The 25905-nt window shown below is 44.9% G+C and overlaps 1 protein-coding gene across 7 annotated transcripts in view; it reads left to right on the top strand.

Moving 5' to 3' along the window:
• SIL1 (SIL1 nucleotide exchange factor) overlaps window positions 1-25905 on the top strand; it is a 242533-nt gene that overhangs the window by 62047 nt on the left and 154581 nt on the right. For 5 of the 7 annotated variants that reach the window (XM_063087074.1, XM_063087071.1, XM_063087075.1 and 2 more), the window contains 2 exons: window positions 4967-5061; window positions 11226-11364. In XM_063087074.1, the coding sequence (XP_062943144.1) occupies window positions 4993-5061; window positions 11226-11364 (208 nt within the window). In that variant the 5' untranslated portion in view covers window positions 4967-4992. Of the gene's footprint in view, window positions 1-2999; window positions 3039-4966; window positions 5062-11225; window positions 11365-25905 lie in introns of those variants that run through there. The other 2 variants (XM_063087073.1, XM_063087069.1) reach the window with 2 other exon arrangements.

Genomic DNA, 25905 nt, shown 5'->3' with positions numbered 1-25905 from the left:
GCTCCAAGGCAGGCTGCTGAGATGGTTCTGCTTGCCTAGATCACTTAGGACCTTTTCCAGTTCTGCTTGTGCTCTGGTGCTGAGACTCAAGAGTAGCCACTTTCTATGGGGTCTGCCAGCCATGTCAGAAGTTGCCAGAGGGCCGACCCCGTGGCGCACTTGGGAGAGTGCGACGCTGGGAGTGCAGCAGGGCTCCCACCGCCGCGGGTTCGGATCCTATATAAGGATGGCCGGTGCGCCCGCGGTGCGGCTGGTCACAAAAGACAAAAAAAAAAAAAAAGAAGAAGAAGTTGCCAGAGACCCAGCAGTCCCACTCCCCCTCCCTTTGTGGGCTTCTTGCCATCCTCATTTTATTCTTATGTAGAGAAGACAAAGTTATGAAAGGATATCCTGTTTACATAGGACCCAATCCTCTCCCCCAGTCTTGTCTGAATTGAGTGGAGGACATGAAGCACCAAGGGAGGTGGGGGCTAGATTGCCTCCTCCTACCTGCTCCCCAGGCATCTGCTCTGGGCTGCAGTAAGCTGGCAATACAGATTGCTAAGAGCATCCAACTGCTATTTAAGTAGAGGTACAGCCTACAAATGGCCAGTTTTGATAGAAAAATGGGCATCTCAAGTGCCTTATTATCTCTTTTGCCCCAAAGCCCAAGGATACTTAAGGAAAGAGTTACTGGTAGAACATTGAAATAGTTTCCCCTTTCCTGGGCTGAATGATGGTATTTTAAGTTGGAAGAAGCCTATAAATGTAAACATGTAAGTCTGTCCTCCATTGACAGCCAAGGATGATGGGAAGGTTTGTTGTGCAGGGACTGGTGATCAGGTGAACCCAGGGTTTGTGGGTGGCAAGTGAGAGTGCACTATCCTCAGTGCCAAACTGTGCCTCAGTGGGATGCCATGACTTTGGCTTTACATATGTCAGGGACTGAGGTTTTTCTTTTGTTGCTGCTGCTGCCTAGGTCCCTGCTTGGGCTAGTGAGCCATCCTGGTAGAACATAGCTGTATGCTGCTTCCCCTTTCCCTTACATATTTTTGGGATTCAATGCTGACATGTGTTGATCAAATCAATATTACTAGTATATATATATTGTTACAAATTGTACTTATTCTTTATGCCCCTGTCCAGTCTCTCCCTATCCTCCCCTTCTTCCTCCCTCTTCCCACCACTGATAACCCTAGATTTCTTCTCTCCCTCTGAAACACTAATGGTTATTCTGTTGATTTGTTGCCTAGATGATCTGCTCAATGCTGAAAGGTATGTTCAGGTCCCCCAATATTATCATAGAGCAGATGCTTCTTCTGTTACTCTGGCATGGACTTTGTGAGAGAGACATCCTATTCTTTTCTTTGGTCTCTGCTGGTGACTCTCCTTGTGTCAATGCACTCCAGTGGCTGGTGGACCATCTGCGTGGTGGTTGTGATGTCTAGCCACTTTTGTAGCAGCTGTGGTTACTGTGGTGGCTGTGGTGGGCCACCCACATGGAGGTGATGTTTTTGGCATGCTCCTTGGCACTGGTGGTGTGCGTGGTTGTGGGCGGAGGATCTGGTGTTTGGCTCCATACCCCAGGTCCCTGGGCGGGCCCTGAGCTTCTGGCTCCACCTGCTACTTCTTGAATAAGCAGCAAGACCAGATGACATGGCTGCAGGCCTGAAAAGGACCTTACCCATGCCTGTTTGCTAGAATTTGCACTTGCTCTCTGGGTGCCCCTGCAAAGCCTGGGAAAATGTTTAACACCTTTCTTTCAGCTTTACCTCACCTAGGTCTCTCCTCAGTCCTTTCTCTGTCTCTGTCTCCCTTTCTCCCCTGTTTCATTGAAAAATATATGGAGGCAATAAATAGGTCAGGTGTGCAGTCCATGTGGGAATATTGGGGGGAGGTGAAGGATCCACTTGCAAATGGATCCCTCATTCTTAGTATTGGCAGAAAATGTTTCTAATGGTGTTAGTGTGTGTGCAGGAGACGGAGGCGACTGGGAGCCCTGTGGGAGCTGCCATTTCTCTTGCCCTCCGCTCCACTCCCTGCTCCAGGAGATAGTAAAGCTGCTGTTTGTGCATTAGCTGCCCCTGACCTCTTCTTCCTCAGTCCCTCTGGGCCTCCTGCTCATTTGTCTTCTTTGCCCTTGACTTCTTCCTTCTCATTTATCTTTTCTTCCTCATCTTTTTCCTCAGCACCAGTTTCAGTTTTTATCCCTGGCTGTAAGAAGGTAGCATCTGCCTCTGTGTGTGTGTACCTGCATGTAAGCAAAGGGAAACCTGTGGCTTGGGGTTAATCTTTGTTTTTTCATATTATATGTCGTTCCGATGATGCCGTGAGCCTCTCACTTCCATTCTTTATCCTTTTTTTCCCCCATAGCCAAGGCTGCAGGGTTAAGAAACGTATATGGCATTATAGGAAGCTGTAGGGTTGTGCCCTCTTGAAACCCATCTCTCTGGGCTTCCCTCGCCTTCTCCCTGCTGATGTAGTAATCCCTTCCCCTTGCTCATCCTCACCCAGCCTGGCCCTTTTCCCTCTCACACTCAGGCATGGCCAGCTACCTGTCAAGAATCTAGTGTGATGCTGTGAACTCATTCCTGTCTTTCAGTGTGATTGGTGCCCCAGGGAGCCAGGTTGCTGGGGGAAGCTCGCATGGCACTCAGCCCATCCATTTTGTTGACAAAAAGCAGAGTGGAGGGTGGTTGGGGGACTGGCAGAAAGCAAAGGCATTTGCTGCTGGGTGAGTATTGCAGCTATTTTTAGTGCCCAAGCCTTTGCTTTTCCATTTGGCTGTGCTTTTTTAGCACAGTGCCAGTCCAGCAGGGCTGTTTTCCTTCATGGCTGCAGATGTCCTTAGGGAAAGTTTCTGTCTGCCTATGAGAAGATGTGGACTGGGCAGAGGGGAAAGTTTCTGTCTGCCCACGAGAAGATGTAGGCTGGGCAGAGCAGTATAACTTATGAGAGTGGGTTCAGATAGGGCTTTGGGTCCCACTGCAGTCATGCCACAGAACCAATTTCTTGAGATGGAGTAGAGAGGAGTGTGGTAGGAGTAGGAGAGAGAAAAGGTAAATACCACACTCTCCAGAGATGCTCCCCTGTAGTTAATTCCCTTAAGCCTGTATTGAGTAAATTGTGTAATGAGGTGTATTGGGGCTGAGGGAGAAACACAAAAACCTTTTATAAGACGCTGGGCTAATACTGACACATTCTCAATTTTTCTAAGGTTTTTGTTTTGTTTTTTGCCTGTTTTATTTTTCTTTCCGACATTCTTTCCTGGATCATTTGCCAATTTGGATTGTTTTCTTGACTTCCATTCTAGTTTACTGACCAAAATTTTTTCACTACTCCAACCAGAAACTCTGTACCTACTAAACAATAACTCCCCATTTACCATTTCCCCCAGCCCCTGGTAACCTCTATTCTACTTTCTGTTTCTATAAATTTGCCTGTTTTAGATATTTCATGTAAATGGAATTGTGTAATATTTGTCCTGTTGTGTTTGGCTTGTTTCACTTGGCATAATGTATTCAAGGTTTATTCATATTCTGTAGCATGTATCAGAATTTCTTTACTTTTATGGCTGAATAATATTCCATTGTATGTATATACCACATTTTCTTTATCCATATTTTGATGGACACTTGGGTTGTTTCCACCTTTTGGATATTGTGAGTAATGCTTCAGTGAACATTGGTTGTATAAATATCTGTTTGAGTCCTTGTTTTCAATTTTTTGGGGTATATGGCTACAAGTGGAATTGCTGGGACATATGGTAATTCTATATTTAGCTTTTTAAGGAGCCACCAAACTGGGTTCAAGAGTGGCTGCACTGCTTTACATTCCCATCAGCAGTGTACAAGAATTCCAGTTAATCCACATTTAAGCCAACACTTTTGGTGTCACATTTAAGAAACCATTGCCAAATTCAAGGTCATGAAGATTACCCCTATATTTTCTTCCAAGAGATTTGTGTTTTTAGCTCTTAAATTTAGGTCTTTGATCCATTTTGAGTTAATTTTTGTATATGGTGTAAGTTAAGAATCTGACTTCATTCTTTTGTATGTGGGTATCTAGTTGTCCCAGCACCGTTTGTTGAAAATTAATTGACCATGTATGTGATTATTTATGGACTCTCAATTTTATTCCATTGGTCTATATGTCTGTCCTTACGCCAGTATCACATTTTTGATTACTGTAGTTTCGCAGTACGTTTTGAAATCGGGAAGTATGAGTCTTCCAACTTTCTTGTTTTGTAAGGTTGTTTTGGCTGTTCTGGGTCCCTTGAAATTCCATATGAATTCTCCATTTCTGCAGAAAAGGCCATTGGGATTCTGATTGAAATTGCATTGAATCTGTATACTGCTTTGAGTAGTATTGTCATCTTAACAATATTAAGTTTCCAATCCATGAACACAGGATGTCCTTCTATCCTTCTATCCTTTTAATTTTAACAATTGCTAGGGCCTGCACTTTGTTGTTTGGCCATTTGGAAGATGATGTGAAAAGCTTTGTGGCTTGGGGATATTGAACTTTGCTGGTTTAGGGGATGCTGATGCCATCTGTCTTCAGGTATGATAATGGGTATGGTTTAGAAGTAGATGGTTGTATAGGCTTATGTGGATTTGGCCCCATGTCTGTTCACATGTGGATCAGTTGGTTAGTTTCCCTCTCTCCCCACCATAGCCAATAGCACCCTCTACAACCTGATAACAAGTTATTAATGATGAAGGAAGGGATCAGGGTTGTTACAGTTCACCCAAGAGTCCTGGTAGACTGTACAGGTCCAACCAGGGTGTGTCTTCCCTTGGTTGGCTGGACTTGTTATGGGAGTTGGGGGCTTCAGATTTATCTAGAAGTGATAGAAAACCCTTAATACTTCTATGTAGGAAATCTCTGACATCTGATGGATAAATGACATCATGGGAATCACAGTGCTAGGGGACTAGGCACCAGCGTTCTGCTGACCTTCTGTTTTCTGTGCTTGCACCCTCAGGTCCCCAGAGCCTGCCTCCGTCTAGGATGGCTCCTTTGGGCATGCTGCTACTGATGGCCTCCTGCTTCACCTTCTGCCTCAGTCGTGAGAACCCAGTAAGTGTGTTATTGCAAATAGGAGGAATCCCTTATGAGGTCTGAGAAAGCCTCCCTGTCATAGGGCTGCTGTGGAAGTGGGGTAGGCTTTTATTTTTCTTTCTTATGGGAATGTGGCTATCACTGGGTCATGAAATATGTGTTCTTTTTTCTCCCCATTCCTGAGTCCCCTGGCCTCAGTTTAAAACTGATATCACAGTTTCCCTTTGGGGAAAAGGTGATGATGATGATATAATAGTAGTAGTAATAATATTAATAAGCTTTCATGTACCAAGCACTGTATTCTCATTTAATCCCCCCAACAACCCTATGAAGTAGTCAACTACAATTATTATCCTTATTTTGAGAAAGAGGAGTTTAAGGCTTAGAGACATTAAGTAACTTGGCCAAAATCACACAGCCAGTTTGTGGCAGAGCTGAGTGCCTGTGTGGTGAGCACCAGTCCCCAGTATGACTCTGCTTCTTCCTCTATTCTTCTCTTCCTTGTGCTTTCTCAGTCTGTCTGTATCTCTGTATCCTTCTTCCCTCTGTCATTTTCTCCCTGTTCTTTCCAGGCCTCTCTTCATTAACCTTGACCTCAGTGCTCAGGGCTTCTGTCATTGCTATAGGCAGGAGGAGAATGCATGTGAAGGCCCTGAGCTTGGCCTGGCTGCAGCACACTAAGGCTCCTGGGGCTGTTTCATTGGCCTGTCCCAGCAATGGCCGGCCTTTGACCAGCTCCCAATGCCCTATCTTTACTCTCCCTTGAGAAGCCCTGTCAGCTGTCAGCTCTCGACAGTTTTACCCTCCCTGGCCACCTTTCCCAACCCCTGGGGCTCCCACTAAATGTTGGGTAAAGCGCTAGAGGCTTTGGAGCGGGAGATCCTTGAAGTGCAAATGACAAATGTGATGAATTTAATAGCAATCCAGCTCAGCTGAGTTTCACCTCTGGCTTATGGCAAGCTTCCACCTTCTCTCTGAAGTCATTTGTTTTCTCTCTGCCTTTCTCCCTACTTTGTGGAGCAGGAGAGAACATACAGTTAGGAGTCACGAATCCTTTTGAGCTTTTAATGTTCTCTAAGATCCTGTTAGTGCTGATTTTTTTGCCTCTTCTTCAAGGACAGTGAGAATGGAATCCTAGGGGCCCATGAGGATGGGACTGTCTCTGGTGTGGCTTGGTGGTAGAATGGCCCAGAAAAGAACCCAAGAGTCTTGAGGGATCAGGGCTGTGTCCCCCCTTCAACTTGCAGCTCCAGAGGATTCCTAGGCTCCCCATTGTGAGCTTTAGCAGATGCACAATTAACAAAAGCATGCTCATGAATTTACTTATGGATTGTGTGTTAGTAAGTCCCTTTTGGATAATAGTCGAACCAAATAGATGAGTTTTCAGAGCCATAATTATTTGGCCCATTTATATTAGCTCTATTGAGTCTAGTCTCAGAAAAATGTTAATACTGACTTTAATCAACAGAAGTTGCTTTTTTCCTTATGTCTGTTTCTAAGCTGTATCCATTTGTCATAATCTTTCATCATGTGCTAAGCACAAGTAGGAGTCGAAGCATCTTTTCTCTCATACCATAAAAATTGCTGCCCTGATGGCATTTTAAATCCAAATTATACAGCCAGCCACCTTCACAACAGTAAAAATGGGATGGGGATGGTTATGATCCTCTTTTCAGAGCCTGAAATCTAGGTAAGTGCTTTTGATTACTTGGAATTATGCCCCCCAAAGGCGTTTGTGTAGATTACTGGCCACCCAGGAAAGGTTTGCTGTGTGTAGCAGAGTATGATCTGGAGCCAGCCTTCTTCCCTGGCTCCTGCTGTGGTACTTCCCTGGAATTCCACATCTTAGAAGGAACATAGATGTTAAGGGCTATGGTTGTGTGGTGCTGGCCTTCAAGAAGGTGGTAAGCAATGAGGGAGGTAGTGGAGCCCAATGGAAGGAGTACAGGCCCTTTATAAGCTCCCTTTTGCCACCTTATTTGGCAGTTTGACCATTTCTGAGCTTTGTTTCCCTCATCTATAAAACAAGATTGGTAGCTCCCTCTTAAGGTTTTAGTGTAGATTAAATGTGATAAAGCAATAAATGTCAGCTGTTATTTTTAGTATGGGGATGCTGCTTCTGTGGTTTAATTTGAGGCTCCTGTCCCAAAATGTTGCCCTGGCAGTCTGTCTCTGTCACAGTGTGTGTCAACCCACCATTAGAGATTCATTAATTCCCTTGGATCTTGAAGGCTTTGGTTTTTAAGAATCTCTTATTCAGATACAAGCACAAGAAAGTGTGACATGGTAAGCTGTTGTCAGCTAACACCTTAGCTGGGATTTCTTGCCAGTCAGTTTGAGAGGAAATTGGTATTTGGAGTGATGGTGGTAGGGAGAAGAGAGTGCTTGTGATCCAGCATGGAAGGGAGCCCTGAGAAGCCAGCTGAGAGGGCAGCAGAGCATGGGGTTTACTTCAGAGTTGAACAAGGGCTGTCCTGCCTCTCTCACCTCTTGGTCTCTCTCTGCTGTTCAGGACACTGCCTGGGCCGAAAGAGGCTAGTTTTGCTCATCCTATCTCAGGGACTGTGGTTTCTCACCTGGCACATGGAAGTGTTTGCTTGGGAAGAGGGATGTGCTGGTAGATATGCTAAGGTGATTTCATTGCTCCAGCTTCATTCCCTCAGTATCCATGGTGACAAGAAAGAAGCACAAAAGTGAGTCAGAATTCATGCATAGGCTTTGGAGCCAGGCAGGCCTGGGCTTAAATCTCTGTTCTGCTTTTCAGAGCAGTATGGTTTTGAACAGGATCCATATCTGTCCTCCTCTGTAAAATAGGAATAATAGTATGTGCCTCACATGTGAGACTCGGATGAATTGAGGCAATGGAAGGCACTTTAACTCAGTGCCTGGCATATGGTTAGGCCTTAATAAATGGTAGCTGCTGTTATCATCATAACCTTATCCTTGTGATACTGTTTTTCCTCAAAACCTTTTCTGGAACTCCTGTCTTGAACTGACTGTCCAACCAGTGGTATGTTCATATCACTGAACCTCTTTCAGTGCTTCTGAGTCCTCGGCCTCTGAGGCTGGCCAGATGTGGTTTGGGCAAAGTGTCTCAAGTCACTCAGAGCCGGATCTGGTGAACAGGGTGAGCTGATGAGACAGGGAGCGCTGATTTTATATCACCTCCACTATAAACTGAGGTGTACTGTGAAATAATGACAGATATTGTGTTTGTGTCTTAAAATTTGGTTCAAAGATGTTATGAGAAAGAGGTGTAAAAAACATTTTGAGCAGTGACAAGATTGTGCAGAAGTGTTTGGCCTCTGTAGGGCTTGAAGCATGTGGCTCAGTGGTTCATCAGTCTCGTTGTAACTCTAATTCTTGGACCTACTCTGTTATCCTTGTTAACAAAATCTAGGAAAAGAGGGTTTCCTAGCCCCCAGTTGTTAGAATGAACATTAGCCCTGCCTGGCTTTTGAAGGGCTTCCTGCCATGTTTTCATTATTACCATTCCCTTTCTCTTTCTGCTTCTCTTGATGATGATAATTTGGTTGTTTGCTTACAGCTACACCTGGCAGGAGTTATCTGGGTAATAGGTACAATAAAGTAAGAGTTACAATTTCAAGCTCAGATATGTTTGAGTAAAGAAAGAGTTACAATTTCAAGCTTAGATATGGCCCTCTTAGTGTTCTAAAAATAAGAACATTTCACATAAAAATCTGCATTTCTGTGTTCTCTTCAAGTGAAATGCCTGCGTGGCAGTGGTGGACCAGCTGAGTAGCAGCTGCTTTCCTTAGTCAAGGCAGGAGGGCTCCAGTTTTCATAGTCCCACCGTTTCCTGTTGTTTACACCTGGCACATGTACTCATTTACCTCCATCCCTGCCTGGCCCCAGAGATGTTTGATTGATACACCTCTGAGATAAATTTTATTAATGTTCTCACCACAGTCTAGTCTGACCCAGCATGGCTGGGCCCTGGAGTTCATAGGCTCTGGGTACTTAGCAGACAAGGTGGTCTTTGTTCTGGAATGTGGGACTAGGACCTCCAGCAGCTCAGGTCTCAGTATTAGGCACCCCAAAGACACAGCTGCCTATGGAGGGGGGGCATTCATTCATTCATTCAGCAGTTACTAACTAAGCCCTGTACTAGGCATGGGGGTTATAGTGCCTGTTCTCAGGGAACTTGGCTGTTGGAAATCCTTGATGTCCATGTCCTCATAATGGAAGGTGCCTCTGACCAGTCTGTCTTCTCTCTAGTCTCACAAGCACACCTACTCTTCTGTTCCTAGTTTTGTTTTGAGCTCAGATTTGTGCAAACTTCAAGTTGAAGGGATAGGAGGGATTTGAACTGCCAGGCTGCACAGGTGACCACCACCCCAACCTGACCTGCCTGAATGATGCCATGTTGTGTAGTCACTCCTTGATTTCACAGCACAGACTCATCTGACCTTGAACCTGTGACTGTCTTCATAAGTAATAATAGTAATGGCTACCATGCTTCCAGGGCTAGTGGTTCACAGTGTAGAACTTCATATCGTATATGAGCTAGATATTGTTAGTTATTATCTTCACTATACAAATGTGGAAACTGAGGCTTAGAAAGTTCAGTAACTTTCCCAGAGTCACAAGAAACTAGGATTTTAGGTGAGATGGTTAGCTCAGTTGGTTAGAGCATAGTGTTATAACAAGGGTTCGGATCCCTGTATTGGCCAGCCACAAAAAAAAAGAAAAAAAAAGAAACGAGGGTTTGAAGTATGGGTTATCTGATTTAGAGCTTGAGTTTTTAATTACTGTGCTAGAGTCAGTGCCTTTCGTTACTTGTGACACAATTTGACGGCCTCTTCTTGCCCAAAATATTTTCCTTACTGGTCCTTAACAAGGTCTGAAATTCTGTCATCTAAATTCCATGCTTTTATTTCTTGTTAAAATGTAAAAAGTTTTGGAGGGGCTCAACACTGTCATCACCATCACCTTAACACTTTAATCATTCCTCTGACAGCTAATTAAAGATCAGACCTTGAGGGACCCAGGCAGATGGGTGTCCCTATCTGGAGCTGAGGCACTCCTTAAAGAGATTTATGCACATAACATCTTTCAAGCAGGGTTAGAATTGTTGGGAGACCACATGAGATCTATGTAAAGTACCCAACACAGGTTTGGGCTTATAGGAGGGATATAAGAGATAAGCTTACTATTAGGGGAGGAATTGGGAAGTGAAGGAAAAGTGATGACAAGGGAGGTGGGAGGGCTGAATTAACCTTCCTGTGCACTAGTGTGGGTTCCTCCTTGCTCTCCCAGATGTAATTTCCCAGAGCTCTGGAACCCTCTGGTTCCAATTTCCTGAGGCCTTGCTCCATTTATGCACCAACAGGTTTAAAAATGAGACGGGAGGATGGCGGGCGGGGAAGAAGCAAAATGAATAATATTTTGTATTTATCTTCTTCATCTCATGAACTCAAAGTGCTCGACAGACACCATCTCATTAATCCTCCATGGTCTCCATGGGATGGAAGGAAACAGGTTTTAGGAAGTGGTGTCCAACCAGGGCATCTTCTTTCCTCAGCCAGCTGGACTCCCATCTTCCTTCTCACTTGCACCTCTTCCTCTGTGGTTTGGAATGTCACAAAAGGTCATTGATATCCCATAGGCACCCTGGGCAATTGCCAGGGCCCCTTCTGTGCCCTGCTGGGCTGCGTAGGAATCAGTTGGGCCTCAGCTGCCAGCTTTTGTACACCTGTGGTAGGCATTTGAAGTTTTACTATCCTATTAATATGTGTTTTTTTCTTTTATCAATATCTTTTTTTTAATTGTAAAAGTAATATAAGTTTTAAACATCAAACAATATAGTAGCATGTCAAATAAAGACTAAAAGGCTCTTATTATCTCCTTTTGCTAACTCCTCTCCTCAGTATGTTTCCTTAATTCCTTCAAGATTGTATGGAATCTTCTGGAGTTGTTCCTTATGCATATCCCAAAGTACCATATACGCTTGACAACATGCTGGGTTCATTTAACCGTATCACCTCATACATGCTGGTTCTAAGGGTGACTTAGTGAAAGGAATTGCAGGTGTCCAAAGTGGTCTGGGGAGTGGGAGGGGCATGGAGGAAAAGAATGTGCCACCTTAGGCCATCTTCTTTCTGCTTGCATTGCACCTAGCATGCACCTGGTCGGTCATGCCCTCTGTCTTCTTTCCTCAGAAGGAGTTTGCGCTAACCAAGCCAAAGAAGAGCAGCACCAAAGAAACAGAGAGAAAGGAAACCAAAGCAGAGGAGGAACTGGACACCGGGGTCCTGGAGGTGTTTCACCCAACGCATGAGTGGCAGGCCCTTCGGCCAGGTACCAGGCCCAGCCCTGTCCCCAGGAAACACAGTCCCAATTCAAATTGCATATGTCCTTTGTCCCCACAGGGCTACTTTGAAGGAGTGGCCACTCTCTGGCCTGCTGGAGGGAAACAGTGTGGTCCATCAGAGTGGTAGCTGCTGCTGCAGGGCTCAGGGACCTTATTTTCCAGCAGAACAAAGATTGTGGCAGCTGAGTGCCCTGAGTGGGTGGCCATGCTTTCTGAGCAAGTGATTGAAAACTTTCTTTCATTATACTTCTGAAGGACAGGAGAGACAGTGACATGTGCCTCACTCTGCAAATGCTATTTTGGGCTCTGCTGTTTGGCTCAACTCTGCTGAAATATTGTTCACGGGAGAGTCCTAAGCACTGGTGTGGGGCAGGAATGTTCTATTGTTAAAGGAACCTGTGCCAAGAAATGGGCTGGTCCTGGCCTGGTTTTTAAGTGGGACTTCCTCAGAAGGAACAACTTTCTAACTCTTTCATGAGCCTAGGCCCAGGGCTTAAAATAATGAAAATAGTCAGAAACTGTGGAATGTTTACTGTATTCAGGTACTCTCCTAGGTGCTTCATGTATGTAATCTTGTTCAATCCTCACAATAATAGGAACTGTTATCTTTATTTTCAGATGGAAACACTGAGTCTCAGAGAGGTTAGGTAACTTGTAGTCAATTCACCTAACTTGTCCTATGTCATTGACCCCAGAGCCTGGACCTATGCTCCTCCTACTTCTTCCCAGTTCCAGCTGTCCTTGGGTAGAGCCTACTATGCTGACACTTGGGATTGCTCTCAAGAGTAGGCTGTTTGCATTGTGCACTGTGGCAAGGTATATGGCTAGTAACTGCTACAGTGCAGTTTCATCAACTGCTTACGAATATTCATCACCATGCCCTCACTGCCCCTGTTGCTGCTGTGCTGGCAGGGCAGCATTTGCTGTGCATATGGGTGCATATGGGTAGTTGCTGCCATAGAAGAGTGATGAAGCACCAAGGAAGCCAAGTGGGAGCTAATGGCATTGGGCAGAGGAATGTTTTAGGAACTGGGTTCAGAAGATCCAATAACCTCTGGCTGCCCAGTTTCCCTGAGAACTGAGCCCCCTTGGTCCTTGAGGACTAAAACCGTAAGGGCTCTCAGCGGTAGGGCATGGAAGATGTGCGCTGTATCCACTAGTTTTATGTGCTGTCACTTGTACCACTCCACAAGTGCCTGAAGCAAATGGAGGTGAATGTCCTCTGGTCCCCACTCCTACTCTGTCTGTTCCTGTGGTTGAGTCGGTAGCAACCTTCAAGGCCTTGGTCCACATTGCAGACAGAACAAGGCTGACAGTTGTGACTTTGGGCCCTTGGCTAGCCCTCTGGGCAGTGGGGCTGCTGTTGATGGCTTTAGGAAAAGAGTTCCTCTCTGTATCTTTGAGGAGGGAGAAATAGAGCCTGTGTGACAGGGCAGGCTGTGGGCTCTGAAGCCTCCTGGAGCATTGGAATGGAGTACTGACTTTTACTTGATGCCTCATTGACATCACCCTCTGCCTTGTAGTTTCTCAAGTGCCCCTTGTACACTCTTCTGCACAGAATTCCCTTGAAGTTGCCCCAGTGGTTGGTATGTTGCAGTTGAGCACAGACGCTGAGGCCCTGCAGCTCAGATGGCAAAGCAACTCTGGTTCTAGTTGTGCCTGCCCTATCTCAAGAGCATTTTTTGCCTAACCCTCATCCCCAAATCAGGTCTGGTGTTGGACAGTTAGGTGGGAGGCTTGTTCTGACCTCAGAATCTTATGTAGGGTGATTTAGGGTCTGGCACCATGGAATCACACCAGTAGAGGCAGACCAGATATTCTTAGGCCCCAGTACAAGATTGAGGTGTTTTGTATGTATATTGTTAGGAAATGAACCTCTCAGTGGTCTGTGTAGCTTGCTAGCACTTGCCTTCCACCAGAGTATAATATTTAACTCACCACATTCCTAATACTGCCTGGGAGCTTCCAGCATATCTACCTAAAGATTAAAAGGAATATAGCCAGTCCTGGGAACTTCTTTGGTGGGTAGGTAGATGGGAGGTAGTATAATTTAGTGGTAAAGAGGACAGACTTTAGACTCATCCAGGCCTGAGTTCAAATCATAGCTTTGCTGCATAGGGGATCCTGGGCAAGTCACTGAATCCTTCTGCTCTTTGGTTTCTCCATTGGTGACATGGGGGAAATGTCCTGCCCTGCCTGCTACAGAGTCTGACGTGTGGAGTAAGAGATGGTAGATACAAAGCCGTCTGTCCCATTCTTAACGTGAAGACATCACTCAGTACATAGCTGTTCTGACTTTCAATAGCAAACTCTCTACTTGTACCATGCCTTCAACTCAATTGTGGAATTGGATGCCAGTGAGGGTAAATGAGCATGTAGCCTTCCTATCCTTATGGTCTTACCTGGGGAAGGGAACTTAAAATGTGAAGGAGAGACTTCCGTGGTCATAAAATGTTCTCTCTCCCTCAACAGAGATCTTGATGAGGGAGCAGGGTTAAGCATGAGCAGAAGGGGTTAGCAGAGCATTTGCTGCCTGAGAGTCACGGGTGTGGCACAGATGATGGTGGAATCTCTTTGAGGGACTTTAAGAAAATGGTAAGTTTATATTGACAGTTATTGACCCCAGGATAGCTCCTTCTGTCTTCTCAGGTCACTGAAGGGAGGACCACAGCTCTGTTGTCCTTGGGCCTCCAAGGGGGTGGATACTAGGGTACATGGGCCGTTTTGGTTGTGGGCTGGGCTCATTTGAAGGCAGATTTCTAGACTGCCTCCTATGGCCTAGAACATCAGGGGATAAACTGTGACTTCATGGGCCTTCCCACCAGGCCAGGTGGGAATTGGGCCCCGGCCAGTCATCCTTGGAACAGCTGCAGGTCACTCTCCTGAAGTCTGCCGGCCTCTGTTATTACTGTCAGCATCCTCAGTGGGAGCTCCTTGTTCCTGGAAGTGATTTTCCTGTCTCTCTTTCTTCTGGTTTATTTTGGGATCTGCCTCACCTTATGGAGGCACAGCAAGAATTTGAGTGTGGATTCAGCATCAGCTGTTCACAAGCAAGCAGAGGAAAGCTGTTTGCTGGCAGGTTCTGTGTGTTCTTGCCAGGGATCTCAGGAATCTGTCTGGGGCTCAGGAATTTGTCCTGGGGTTGAGGACCCCTGAACATCAGGTCTTTGTGCCTGTGCACTTGTTATTACAGAATGCCAGTCACAGCCAGATTTGATGGCACTTCTGCTCCCTGGGCATTTTGTGACACCCTGCTTTATGCCAGGCACTGAACTTGTAGCCAGAGCTGCGATTAACTGAGCATTGACTCTGCCAGGCATTCTTTGAGGGCAGGTGCTATCCTCATTTTTACAAACAAAACTGAGTCTCAGAGAGGAGAAATGACTTAGCCAAACAACCAATAAGTGGTAGACTTGGAATTCAAACTTAACTTTGTCTGGCTTTAAGCCCCAGCTTTTTTTTTTTTTTTTTTAAAAAGATGACTGGTAAGGGGATCTTAACCCTTGACTAGGTGTCAGCACCACGCTCTCCCAAGTGAGCTAACCGGCCATCCCTATATAGTGATCCGAACCCTTGGCCTTGGTGTTATCAGCACCACACTCTCCCAGGTGAGCCACGGGCCGGCCCATAAGCCCCAGCTTTTAACCACTGTCCCATACTATCTTCCTGGGTAGCAAAAAGGACATGGTCCCTTCCCTCTAGCAGTTTATAGTCTCACAGAAGATACAGAGACAGAAAAAAACTATCGAAGTGTTTTTGGTTGTTCTGGCGGAAGTGTTTTATGCTCAGTGAGGGCACAAAGGATGGTTGCACGGTCAGGGTCTTCTCTCTTTATCCTGAGATCTCAGTGGGGCAGTCAGTCAAATTTTATGATGCTTAAAAAAAAAAAGTTTATGATGCTAAACCTTTCCAATCCCACCTACAGTTCTCTTTTTGGGCTGTGTGGCCTTGGTCAGGTTGCTTAGACTCTCTGAACCTTAGTTTTCTCATCTCAAAATAAGGATAATATCTACTTCACAGAGACGGCATGAGAATGAAGCAATATTAATATATGTAAAATGTTTCACACAGGACCTTGCACATAGGACATATTTAATAAGTGGCTATAGTTGTCATTTTGAAAAATATACCTTTGCTACCTCCCTTTCCTTGGGGACCTGAAGGAGAAGCAGAGATGAGGAGGAAGCCTGGGCAGAGGTCACCTTGTCCTGCCCATTAGCCAGTGCTGCATGTTGGTCTCATGTGGCTCAGGGAAGCTGAGCCAGGCTCAAACCTGGGTCTCTTTATTGACCTGATCTGACTTCCAGGCTGCTATGAGAGTCTCTGAAATATGGCATTAGCACAAAAAAACCCACGTGATGGGAGCATGCAGGAAGCCTGTGCAGGAACACGTTCATGTGAGGGGTGAAAAAAAAGAAAAAAAAAATTAAATCATCAACAACTGATGAGAGCAATCCAAGAATTATAGAGCACCAGCCATCTGGTCAGATTATTTCAGATCTGCATGAGCAATAAGAGGGAATTGAATTTTAAAAACCTCATTTATAGTAGACCAACTACTCTCGTTTCAAGTATTTAAGAGAGGTGTCTGATTTCCTGCTGGCCCTGGGCATCTGTCTGAAGGAGCACCTGACTCTTGTCTGGGTGATTCTGTGGGACTGTCTCAGTGGGGCCTTTGGCCCTTTGCAGCTTCAGTTGGAGTTGTGTGGTTCCTCCAGTCCTCTGACACCAACTATGTGCTCAGCAATTCAATTCAATTCTGACACTGTCTACCTGAAATTAGTGTCAGATCCCATCAGTTAAAGGCCTAGATCCCATAAGACTGTCCCCATTTCAGATGCCAGTTGCAAGTCATAGGCCACTTATATGTATGACTGACTGACCAGCTATAAATTGGGAATTCCTAAAGCCCTCTCCCCAGGTTTGATAATTTGCTAGAATGGTTTGTAGAACTCAGGAAAACACTTTGCTTACGTTTACCATTTATTATAGAGGATGCAACTCAGGAACAACCAAATGGAAGAGATGCACAAAGCAAAAGGTGTTGGAGTCGGGGCTGGGTGTGGGGTGCAGAGCTTTCGTGCCTTCTCTGGGTGCACCACCTCCCAGCACTTTGATGTGTTCACCAGTCCTCAAGCTCAACTGGAGTTCAGGAAGCTCTTTGAACCTCATTGTTTATGGCAGTTTCGTGGTGTAGTCATGATTGATTAAAACATTGGCCATTGGTGATTGAACTCAATCTCTAACCTCTCCTTTCCCCCAGGTCAGGGGTGGGGTGGGGGGGTGGGGCTGAAAGTTCCAACCCTCTAATCATGGATTTATCTTTCTGGTGAGACTAGCTCCTATCCTGAAGCTATCTAGAAGCCCCACCAAGAGTCACTTCATTAGCATAAACTCAGATCCGGTTGAAAAGAGCTCCTTACAAATAACAAGGCACTGCTATCTCAGGAAATTCCAAGGGTTTTAGGAGCTCTGTGCCAGGAACCAGAGATGAAGAACAGATATATTTTTCATTATGCCACAAGTTGCAATTGAGGGGAAACTAAGGGGAGAAGCTCCCAGTGTCTTTTTCTCTCTCTCCAGTTCTGTGGTTTGGAGGTAGGTGACCTTCCCTCCCTCCCCTAACCTATAGGGTTCTTCCTTATGGGTCTTCTCATTCCCCAGGATGGTCCCTAATAGTATGACCTCTTCTGTTTTACTCTGTATATGCAGGCACATATATAACCCAAGGGGTGGGAGTAGGATTGCAGGTTAAGGGCAATTGATACCTAAGTCTCTTTGGCTCTTCAAAATGAAGCAGTGGGACTTCTTGGCTGCCACCAGGAGGTAATGGCCCCAGGGAAGTGTATAGCCAGGGGTCTCTGTTGGATGATCTTTCACCCTCGCTCAAGCACAGTGCTGGAAAGCTGGAGCAGGGACTGGTTGAGAAAACTGTGGTGTTGGGGTGGGATATCTTCTTTTTTGGAACCAGGTTACTATCTCCAACTTTTCAGGATGAGGTGTTCAACAGAGCTTATTTTTGGATAAGGCTTCTGCACAGTTCCTTCCTTCCCTACTTTGAAGTCTTTCAGGTCCTCTGGAGATTCCCTGAGAACTTTGTTTCTTTCCTATCTATACTTCTGGCCCCTCTCCCTATTACTGCCACCTCCCTATCCTTTGTTAAGTATTTTCCACTCTGAGCATCTCCTTTGTTCCTTGGTAATACAAGTTTGTCAGGGAGAACCACTTGGAGTATGGCAGGATGCCAGGTCTCTTGAGGCCTATAGGTGCAGTTTTTGAGGCTTCAAATTACCTTGTACTGGGATAGCAAAACATGGTGGGCAATAATACATAAAGGTTCCAGAAGGTTCCATGAGGACTGTTTAGATCTTGTTATCTTAGAGAGAGCTCATTTCTCATGTAGGGAGGTCTCTTCACTAACCTCCCAGGATAGCTGACCACTGCCCCATAACAGCCAAATGCTGTACCCCCTGGGAGAGCAGGTGGAGGCCAGGGCAGGAAGGCCAGTGACCTCCATGGCAGTCACTGCCAAGGCTGAGGCCATTTTGCAGCTGGCTGGCTGAGCTCTGCACTGGCACCAGAGCATCTCTGCTTGGGTTTTGGCCTTCATTACCTGGATGGGGCAGGCCAGGGTCTCATTAGCAATCTGTGGATTTGAGTGGTGATGGAGAGCAGCTGTTGGCCATCCTCTTTCTAACAAGTATTTATATGCTTAATACTCATCCCAAGGCCCTTATCCTCCCCCTCCTCTGCTTCTATCCACCTTTTCTCTTGAGGTTTAATCAAGAGTACTTAGCAGAGTGGCACAGCCTCAGCTCTCAAAGGTCAGGATACCCAGATGGTTGAGATCAGAAACTTAGTGTGAGTAGGGATGATGGAAAACTAGTTGCCAAAACCAGTCCTAATCCTTATGCCAAAGACTTGGCTTTAGTTCAGAGAACCTTAGTAGCTCTGACTTCCCTTCTTCTTCTAATATTGGCCTCACTGCAATAGCTAAGATAGTCCATGTCCAAGGTTAGGTATTGATCTGTAACTTAAAGGAAGATAATATTTGACTGGGTAGAGTAGAGGTAGGAAGCATGAGTGGAGGGGGTATGACATGAACAGACACCTGTAAGAGAAAGTATATCTACTTGGCTGGAGAGGCAAGTATATGTCAGCAGAATAAGGAGATGGTGATGGGTGGGCAGCATCCACTTTGTCAGAGATGGGGCTGAGAAGAGGGAGAGAGAGGAGTTAAGGAGAAGGATGACAAGCCAGTGGATTTAAAGGTGTGAAAGTAAGTGTAACCTATGAGTCTGTTGTTGAGTCCAATCAGGGGCTGTTAGGGAGATGAGGAAATGAAGAAAGATGATGTAGGGAGGAGGAAGGGAGGTTTCAGTAATGGGCCACAATAATCAACCACATTGTATAACCACAAAATAAAATTAAAAAAAAAAAAAGAAGAAGATGTAAACTCCTGAGTCTGAGAAGTTTGAGAGTAAGTGGAAGAAGACAACTAAGACAGTAATTTCAGAGATAATTGCATAAAAAAACTTGTTTATTTATGTTCTATTTGTTGAACTCCTACAATGTTCCAAGTGTAGTACTTGATGCCAGGGACACCATGGTGGGCATGACAAGGCTTGCACACCTGGGCTTATAGTGTAGGAGGACCCCCAGGCAGGAATGTGGCTCAGGGAGAACACAGAGGATCCTGGAGGAAAGGCTTCCTGGAGGCGGGATCATTGAAGCTGGATAGAGAGAGCTTTTGTGTATGTTGGAAAGCAGAGGGGAAAGTAATCAGCGTTGACAGATTTAAAATTTGAGAGAGGAGATCATTGATGGGGCAGAGTTATTTAGGTGGCAGATGGGAAATCTTGGCCTTATGAATGTGATGAGCCTTGCCTTGAAATTAGAAAGAGGCTGGAAGGAAACATGGAAAGGTGGGAGGGATGTAGAGGGAAGTTGAGGTAGCTTCCATAGATGTTTTCAGTTTTCTTTCTTTCTTTTTTTTTTTAAAAGATGACTGGTAAGGGGATCTCAACCCTTGGCTTGGTGTTGTCAGCACCACGCTCAGCCAGTGAGCAAACCGGCCATCCCTATATAGGATCCGAACCCGTGGCCTTGGTGTTATCAGCACCGCACTCTACCGAGTGAGCCACGGGCGGCCCGATGTTTTCAGTTTTCTGAGCCAAGCTGAATGTGGGCTTCTGCCTTGGATGATGTAAGAGAAGGATTCCACTGGGTGATTGAGAAATGGAAGGTTAGTAAGAACCGCCATGGGGAAGGTGCTTGGACAACCAAGAGGTCAAAACTAAGAATCACCCAGCATCAGGATGGACCCAGTTGACATCTGGCAACCCGACTTTGTGATTGGCCAGGACCAGTGAATTTGGTGACTTTCTCAAGCAATCTGAGTCCTCTAAAGTTGATAGATGGACAGTGGGATAGCTGGAGTCTGAGGAGTGATGAGAAGGTCATTCCACAACTATTAGGTTGTCTATGGAGTTGATGACGGAGACCTTTGTCTATCTGGCCTATGGGGCTTTGCGAGGAAGAACACCAGGTTTTTGGCAATCTGGAGAGCTTTATGGAAACTCCTCTGATCCTACTTCTACCTTCCCTCTTCTGAAGACAGAGAACATCAAGGGAACTCTCTGAGGCTCCTGGCAATGCCCAAAGTCAGGGTAGGAGTGGCACCCCACTAGCCACTGATCTTCTGGAAGGCCTGAACAGAACCTGAATGAAATAGGGCTTTGTGTGCAGGGGCTCTGTAAGACTTTTGCTGCTTGTGCTCTAATCAGGCTGATTATATAATCTATTTATGTTGGGGTTTTGTTTTGTTATCATTCATAAACTCATGGAGTGTTGGTCTTGCCTTCCTTGTCATAATTGTCATGATTTGGACAAATAAAAACTGAGTTTTATTTTAATTTCTTTAATTTCCAGAATAGTTCGCTATGGTTTGTATAGGACAGTTGTTTGGAAGAAGAGAATCATTTCTTTGGATTAAAAAGATTTCAGATTTGATTCCCTTAGGCCATAATTAGTTTATCTGGGCAGAGGTGAGTGTTTATGGAGTAGTAATATGGTATATTTGTAAAATTTTTATTTATTTTTTTGCCTAGGGGGAAAAAAAGGAAGCTACCCCTACTACGTACCACAGCAACCCTCTAAATCATAACATCATCTTATTAATCTCTATTCCATTGTCTCCTGGTTTTGCCAAGTCAGATTTTTAGACAGAGGATAAGAAGGTTGTCTAGTATTTCTTGGCCAAGAATGACTGAATGAATAGGACCCAAGAATTCTAGTCTATCAGTTGCCGGGGGAAGGAAGGAAAACTAACATGTTTTTGGAAATCCCCTTGTGCTTGGTGCTTTGTATGTTATTTAAGGGAATCTGCAAGATGCCCCGTAAGGAAATGGTTACATTTTCTCTTGGTCTCTTTTTGAACCCGTGGTCCATCGGTGAAGGGTCCTCAGATCCCATTGCTTTTCCTAGAATTTCATTTCCTTTCATTATTCTGAAGATAGAAACTGTGGGGTCATTACCTGAAAGCAGTACTATTTGAAATATGTGTGGGAACAAAAATAATGTGAATTTTGGAGGCCTTTGACATTGTGTGAGGGAAATTATTCAAACAGATGCAGGATTATTCAAGCTGCCGCATCTTGGTTTCCTAGGTTAGATCTTAGAGATAGATCCAGATATCCCTAAGCATGGTAGAGTAAGTAGCCCTGTGTGCAGTGTGGTTTGAGGGCTATTAGCTGGCTTTAGATTCGCACTGGGTTAAATTGCAGATGGAGAGGCTGGATGAATTGTTCCCTGAAGACTGTTAGCATTTCAACTTCCAGTGTTTGATCTAAATAGGTAGTGGAAGATACCTTGGAGTTAAGTATAGAATAGTAGATTTCAAAGGGGAGGGGTGCTTCTTAAAATTTATTTTATTTTTTTATGAAGCAGGCAGTAATAGGGGCAGCCAGGTGAAGTGTTTGATTTACAAGAGTCCATCTTAGTGATGGGGTTTGGGGAATGCACTTTGGGGGAATGAAGAGAAGTAAGAGGAAGACAAAGGAAGGCTGAGACTTTTTCACCTATTTACTAGCTTCATCTGACCCTGCTTATCCGCATGTCAATAAAAGTCTTGGTACTATAGTGGCTGTTTGAGCAAAATGCTCTCTTTCTTCCTCTGTCTTCCTCATTTTCATGCTTTCAGCCATTCTCCCATTTTCCTTCCCTCGCAGCCTGCCTGCCTTCTCTGCCTCCTTTCCTCCTTGCTGTAATGGCCTCTACCTTCAGCTGAGTGGCAGGTGGCAGGGATGGATAGATGTGTGTTGCTGGGGGAATATTTTCTCAATTCTGCTAGCATCAAAGAAATGACTTCCAAGCCAATCCTTCCAGCCACGTATTTCACTGAACAGTCAGAATGAAAGGAAAAAAAAAAAAAGCATTGCCAGAGAAGGGATTTGGGAAAAATCACGTCTGTGGAAATGAATGATCTAAAGTCATAAGCATGAAGAAAAAATCCTGGAGTGCAGCTGGAGTTCTTCCCAGCCTGTGTCCCACAACGCTGTCCCTTGACACAGACATCCTGTGCTACATGAATGGTTTGTGCCTCAACTTTCCCAAACAGCCTAATGCTAAAGGGGAGGTGCAGCTTGTGTTGCCTATCCTTCAATATTTCTTGGCATGACATGGAAAAGAAGCAATCCCAGAGGGGCACTTCTTATTGCCTTTTTAAAAAAAATCCTGTGACCTCCATGTTTCTGTATTCTTGCAAAGGCCTTGGAAGAAAGTTTTCTTGAGGTAAGCACACCTACATGCTCATATATTTCCCCTCATCCTGATACCAGTCCAGAGTGAGTTCTCAGGAGAACAATGGCCTCTTTTTTTCCCCTTAGGCCAGGAAGGTGCTTCTTGTCAAGAGAAAGAAATCTTCTGGTTGAACTAGCAGAACTTAGAAATTAAAGTGGAGTAGTTTGTCTCCTTTGGAAAAAAGACAAAGCCTAGAATGCCCTTTCTTCCATGAGACATGTTTTCAGAGAGGGAACAAACAGAGGGCATAGCCCAGGCTGTATTTTGGCATTTGGTTGTTGTTGCAGTGCCTTGAATACAGCAGAGTGTATGGTGTTCTAGAGTTAATCTCCCTAGGTTCATATCTCAGCTCTGTTTTACAGCTCAGTAGCCTTGGGCAAGCTACTTAATTCCGTTAAAGTCAATGAAATATCCGCACCTGTAAAATAGGGATAGTAGTAATACCTGAATAAGGTAAATGTAAAGTATTTGCCCTTGTGCCAGGTGCTTAATAATATTTCAATAAATGTTAGCTGCTGTTGTTTTGTTGTATTAAAAATGAGTGGGCTGGGCTGGCTGTTTAGCTCAGTTGGTTAAAGCATGGTGTTATAACATGAAGGTCAAGGGTTCAGGTCCCCATACTGGCCAGCTCCCCCAAAAATTTAAGTCTATAGTTTAGTTACTCCTGTTGTACCAGTGTTAATTTCTTAGTTTTGATAATTGTTCTTTAGTTATGTAAGATGTTGATATCAGGGGAATCTGGGTGAACAGTATGTGGAAACTACTTTTTTCCCCCTAACTTTTCTGTAAATCTAAAATTATTTCTGGCTGGCTGGTTAGATCAGTTGGTTAGAGCACAGCCTTATAACACCCAAGGTCATGGGTTCGGATCCCCATACCAGCTAGCTGGAAAAATAAATAAATAAATAAAAAGTTAAAATAAGTTAATGTTCAAGTAGCCTGTTCTAATGACCTGTTAGGGAAAGGGGAAACTGACCAGGGTAAAACCATGCCCCCACATGGCAGGTAACACCTGACTCAGTCACATCTCCTGTGTCAGGAGAGCTCTTACTTAGGGGCCCCAATGCTTGCCTCTTTAGCCCCTGTACACCTGCTGCATCCTGAGGAGAGGTCTGTTCTAGGCAAATAATTGGTCAGATAACAATGCAGACACATACCCCAGGTCTGATCCTGAAGCAGAGCCATACAGTGACTGAGGAGGAGGCTACTCATTTGGCATTAGGATTCTCCATAGGGCTGAGTTATCAGGGCACTTGTCTCTGTTTGTTGGAATATAAATGAAATTCTGCCTGTTTTATCCCTCTAAGCACCAATCACTATGGCAATGGTTGTGGATTGCAATGCCTACCCCTACGCTCACTGTTTGATCATCCAGAAGAAAGAATAATAAGTTTAAACCCAGCTTTGCAATAATTTATTTTCTTTCCTGTTTTAAGTGCCTTGCTTTTGCCAAAGCAGGTATTTTGCTTGCTTTTCTTGAGCTCAAAAGGTACATATGCTTTTCTTATGACTGATGTGGCCATCCCTGTCATGCTAATAGCAGGGTTTGTAGAAGAAAGCCATTATTATCATTGGGAGAATGTGAGTCTTGGAGTTTTTATTTTTGTATTGAAGTCAGCTGTCAGGGAGGTCTGGAAAGTATAAAGTCTTCCATTCTAGCACACATCCCCCTTACAAATATTTACCCTGGGAAGCCCATATTTTCTAAGTAAAAAAAAAAAAAAAATCAATGCTAAATGTTCTTTGTATCTTAACTCAGTGGCTAAGGTGTACTGCTTTTTGCTATTGATTTACAAATTTTATTGTCAGACCCTTGGGACTCATGTGGATTACTCAATACTGTGACAAATTGCTGGTCTCTGAATTATGTATTGTATATGAGGGAGTTCATAAACCATATCTCTCTATAGGTTATTTTTGGCATAAGACTAGTGAACTGTCATTTCTCTTTTAGTCATACATGACATTTAAAAAAGGGTGGGAGAGAAGTGTCTGGCTCAAGATTGAACAGTAGACCTCCCCTGAAAGCCTGTGAATGCAGAGGCTTGAAATGGACAGACCTTGGGTATGGATTGGGAGGACTGGGAGCATCTGGAACAGAGGAGCAACAATCTGCTGGTAATCAAACCTTTTGATACATCTTTGCTCAGGCTAGAGTCCCCGCGGAAAGGTGACCAGCTTCCCATCTCCTGGGGCTTCTAAGGCCAGAGAGTCCTGCACCTTGAGTGAACCTTCCATGCCCCTGCCTCTCCCTTCCCCCTGCAGCCACTTGTGCTGACGGATGTTCAAACCCTTTACAGATGGTTTGGCAACACTCGGCTTGCAGAGATCATCTGTCTCTTTTGAATGAGCAACGTTATGTTTGTGGCCCCTTCTCCCTGCACAGACAGAAATTGCCTTGTGCTGGCTTCTGCCTTCTGGTGGAAATGTTTATCTTCCCTAAGGAAAGGCACTGTTCTTTGGGGGTAATGTTTGCCAGTGCTTCCTGCCCCTCATGGGAGCATAAGCCTGTGCTCAAGGGTGGATGGGGAGGAGGCGGCTGTTGGAGCATGCAGGATTGCCACTGGGGCAGCCATCTGCCAACGTCGCAGCTTGCAGCCTGCCTGTGAGCAGGCCTCCGGGAGAGAGTGTCTGCACTCTTGGGCCTGCATGCATTATGCACAGCCCATTCCCTAAATGAGCTTTCTAAGTGTATATAACTCCTTTCTACCCTGTTCTTATATGGTCTGCCTCAGGGCACCATTCAGAATCTCCCCTAATTATGCTTCTAGTGCCAAGCATTTAGAGTTTCTGGTAATAGCTGATTTTTTTTTTTTTTCTAAAATTGAAGTGGGGGATTGATTTATGGTTATGGGAAGATTTGCTTCTTACAAGGAAATTATCAACACTATGATGATACAGTTTCATGTCAGTGATATTTTGACTGTATCCAAAGCCAGTCTAGCCCCGCCTGGCTTGCCTAACTTCTTCTGGAATGGACCCCTATAATTTGAGGAGGCTGCTCTAGCATTAGAATTAAATCTGTGCTTCCAGTTGTAGACCACCACCTTCCCCGCATATCGCCCCCCACTCCTCCCCACTTTCCCTTCCTGAGATAGAGGAGTTTTTGCACATGCCTAGAAAAAGGAGATTCATAACATGACTCAATTCTCACCCACGGATCTAGGATTCCTGCCATTAGTAAATTTTGGCAGGCAAGTTGTGTGTTTGGAGAACAAGTCCTGCCTCCCTATCCCTGTATTGCTCCCCTCATTGTGTATGCCTCTTGGGTGGAGCCTGGGGTGTCCAGCCTCTCAATTGTTCTGCTTTTCCTCCAAAGCAAACTTTGCTTCTGCTCTAGGGTTGGCCTTTAGTATCTACAAAGAAAAGGGGTCACAGAGTTGGCTATTTGCTCACTTGGTATAGCGTGGTGCTGATGAACACCAGGGTCAATGGTTTGGATCCGGGTACCGGCCAGCCGCCCCCAAAAAATGGAAATGAAAAGAGATCAATCTCTAATATCCCAGGGACATTATGGGGAGGCCCATGGGAAGAGTTCTAGTCCTGAGGTGTTTAAATATTTCCTATGTGCGTACTGCTGTGTTAAGTACAGTGAGGGCATAGCAGAGTGTCTTGTCCTTAAGGACTACAGCCCTCCTGCGAATCCATTTGAACCAAAAGATTAGCCTACCAACTCACAGGGTCTGGATGTATAGGTGTCCTTGTATAGGTCATTATAATGCTGACAT

This window comes from Cynocephalus volans, chromosome 2 (genome assembly GCF_027409185.1).
Source record: "Cynocephalus volans isolate mCynVol1 chromosome 2, mCynVol1.pri, whole genome shotgun sequence".
NCBI classification, from domain to species: domain Eukaryota; kingdom Metazoa; phylum Chordata; class Mammalia; order Dermoptera; family Cynocephalidae; genus Cynocephalus; species Cynocephalus volans.
Note: the sequence above shows the minus strand (reverse complement) of the source record. Positions and strands in the feature narration are given on the sequence as shown.